General features: G+C 51.6%; 1 protein-coding gene across 1 annotated transcript; it reads left to right on the top strand.

Moving 5' to 3' along the window:
* On the top strand, positions 1–2128 carry LOC123167898 (putative anthocyanidin reductase). Its single transcript, XM_044585762.1, has 5 exons — positions 1–281; positions 383–561; positions 841–1065; positions 1219–1598; positions 1782–2128. Exons 1-5 carry the CDS (start codon positions 47–49, stop codon positions 1939–1941), a joined length of 1179 nt encoding a protein of 392 aa, XP_044441697.1. The 5' UTR covers positions 1–46; the 3' UTR covers positions 1942–2128.
* Positions 2129–2704: the final 576 nt, after the last annotated feature.

Here is a 2704-nt window from a genome sequence, read left to right as displayed (position 1 = left end):
GTCAAACCGCCTTGCCCCTCACGGTCTTCTCTCTCGCGGTATAAAAATGGCCAAGAACCGCCGGAAGCGGCAGCCCAGCTCCTCCTCACTCCACAGCAGGTTCATCTCCACCCCGTCAGTCAGTCAGGCGGCAGCAATGGCGGAAGAGGGGAACAGCGCGGGCAGCGGCGGGCGCGGCGTCCGGGTGTGCGTCACCGGCGGCGCCGGGTTCATCGGCTCCTGGCTCGTCAGGAAGCTGCTCCAGGCCGGGTACACCGTCCACGCCACCCTGCGGAGCATCGGTACGCTCGTTCGATTAATTTACTCGCCGTAGGTGATGTGCTTTGTGGCCGCGTGTCTGATTCGCCGGCTGATCCGATCTGGTTGGTGTGGTTGGCTGCAGGGGACGAGGGGAAAGTGGGGCTGCTGCGGCGGCTCGTCCCCGGCGCCGCGCCGCCGGAGCGGCTGGTGCTGTTCGAGGCCGACCTCTTCGACGCCGCCAGCTTCGCGCCGGCCATCGCCGGCTGCCAGTTCGTCTTCCTCGTCGCCAACCCCTCCGCGCACGAGGCCGCCGCCTCCAAGGTCAGTCAAACTGAAACTCAAACTCAAACTGAAAATTCCGGCACTTCGATCTGTCATTTGCGGTTGTAGCGTGGTTAGATTCGATTGATCCGGTTCAGACTCTTCAGAGATCCAAGTTCATGATCCGGTTCCTGATCGCAAACCGAATCACATGGAATTTCTGAGATCAATTTGGGGAAAAGCATAGGGCTGTGCACAACTGCAGTTTCAGAGTTCAGACTCTTCAGAGTCCACCAGTCGATGCTGATTGGGTCATTTGGCTTCCATTTTGGCTGGCAGTACAAGACATCGGCGGAAGCCGCCACGGATGGGGTGCGCATCATCCTCCGGCTATGCGCGGAATCTATGACGGTGAAGCGCGTCATCCACACCGCATCGGTGACGGCCGCTTCGCCGCTGACAAAGTCCTCCAGCGCCGCGGCCGCTGTGTACAGCGATTTCATCTCTGAATCTTGTTGGACTCTGTTGGATGTCGATTACCCTCTCCGGAGCGTGCACTTCGATGTAAGTCGCAGTGTTCTTCTTGTCCTTCAAAGTTCAAACTGAAGCATGGATTCATGATCTGTACATAGATGCAAAATGCCAAACTTAACACCTACAGAAGTACAAATTCATAGGAAAATCATCATGGTGACAGTGTTGGGTGCTCATCTGCAGAAGTACATAGAGTCCAAGGTCCTGTCAGAGAAGGAGCTCCTCAGCTACAACGACGGCGAGAGCCCGGCGTTCGAGGTGGTCACCCTGTCGTTGGGCCTTGTCGGGGGCGACACAGTGCTCAGCCACCTCCCAGAGACGGTGGAGAGCATGGTGGCCCCGGTAACAAAGCAAGAGCCCTACTTCATGCTGCCGAGGATCCTGCAGAGGTTGCTGGGCTCGCTGCCGCTGGTGCACGTCGACGACGTGTGCTCCGCGCTCATCTTCTGCATCGAGCAACCTGCCCTCTCAGGTCGGTTCCTCTGTGCCGCTGCCTACCCGACAATCCACGACATCCTGGACCACTACAGCAGCAAGTACCCCCATCTGGATCTCCTCAGAGAGTAAGCCCTGAATTCTTCCCCCGCAACACATCAAGAATTATGAATTCCTTCGTATTGCACATGCTACATATTTTGTCGGTCTCTCGATCCGTTGATTCATCGTGAACTTCTTCTCAAAGTCGATGACATCAGTGATGATGTGTTTTGCTGCTGCAATCGGCTGACTAGCTGAATTGGTGCCAGGGCTGATGAGGTAGCGAGGGTGCAACCCGAGAAGAACAAGCTTGTGGAGCTGGGCTTCAGGTACAAGTATGGGGTGGAGGAGATACTAGACGAAAGCATTGACTGTGCTGTGAGGCTGGGCTCCCTGGATGCATCCAAGCTCATCGTCCAGCAGGAGTGATGAACTCAATGATGTCGAGGGCAAGTGATCACAGTATCCTCTTTACTTGTTCAGCATTTACAGTAACACATGTATTAAAAGAAGAAAAACGGTACATAAATAACAGAGCTGCTTTGTTATTTACTGGCAGCTTAACGTTAGCTTGTTCTTCGAATTTTGCTCTGGAAATCGGTACACATTCATATCATCCCTGAAATCCTTGGGTTTTCCATGTAATCTAATACACGAGTTTATAATAGATAAACTTACACATCTTTATCATGGCAAAGAACTATGAACCAGCACATTTACCATGCTCATCTTCAACTTGCTTCTGCCCCAAAAAGGGGAAGCTCTGGACACGAAAAATAACAGGGAACAGAGGCCCATGCAATACTTGCAACACAGGACCATAGTACCAAGGTTCTTTCTTCAGCCATAGGGAGCACTTAAGTAAAAAACATACGCAAAACTGTGTTAACTAATAACAGGTAGGAGTATTACTTTAGGAGTTACGGCAGAATTGCACACTGAGAGATCAAACTAACAACCTATAGAGGCAGAGATCCAGAGTAACATTCCTTTCTTTTCTTTTTTTGGCGAGAACAGAGTAACATTTCGACAGCCAAAACTGCAATTGGAACTTTTAAGGAAATGATGGGAGTTCATTCCTGTCAGACAAAGAATTCCTTCACTGAAAGAGCATGGGTAACAATACTAGCATAATACTACAGCATAATAGACATATATTCAATAGTCCAGAACATTAGCAATCTGAAAGCAA

Source organism: Triticum aestivum, chromosome 7D (genome assembly GCF_018294505.1).
Source record: "Triticum aestivum cultivar Chinese Spring chromosome 7D, IWGSC CS RefSeq v2.1, whole genome shotgun sequence".
Classification (NCBI taxonomy): Eukaryota; Viridiplantae; Streptophyta; class Magnoliopsida; order Poales; family Poaceae; genus Triticum; species Triticum aestivum.
Note: the sequence above shows the minus strand (reverse complement) of the source record. Positions and strands in the feature narration are given on the sequence as shown.

What these genes read in the sequence shown, in the direction of transcription:
- LOC123167898 (XM_044585762.1), top strand. Translation starts at nt 47, where the DNA reads ATGGCCAAGAACCGCCGGAAGCGGCAGCCCAGCTCCTCCTCACTCCAC. An exon ending in TCCGGAGCGTGCACTTCGAT is followed by an intron (nt 1,066 to 1,218) that starts GTAAGTCGCAGT and finishes GCTCATCTGCAG; the next exon opens with AAGTACATAGAGTCCAAGGT. An exon ending in CATCTGGATCTCCTCAGAGA is followed by an intron (nt 1,599 to 1,781) that starts GTAAGCCCTGAA and finishes AATTGGTGCCAG; the next exon opens with GGCTGATGAGGTAGCGAGGG.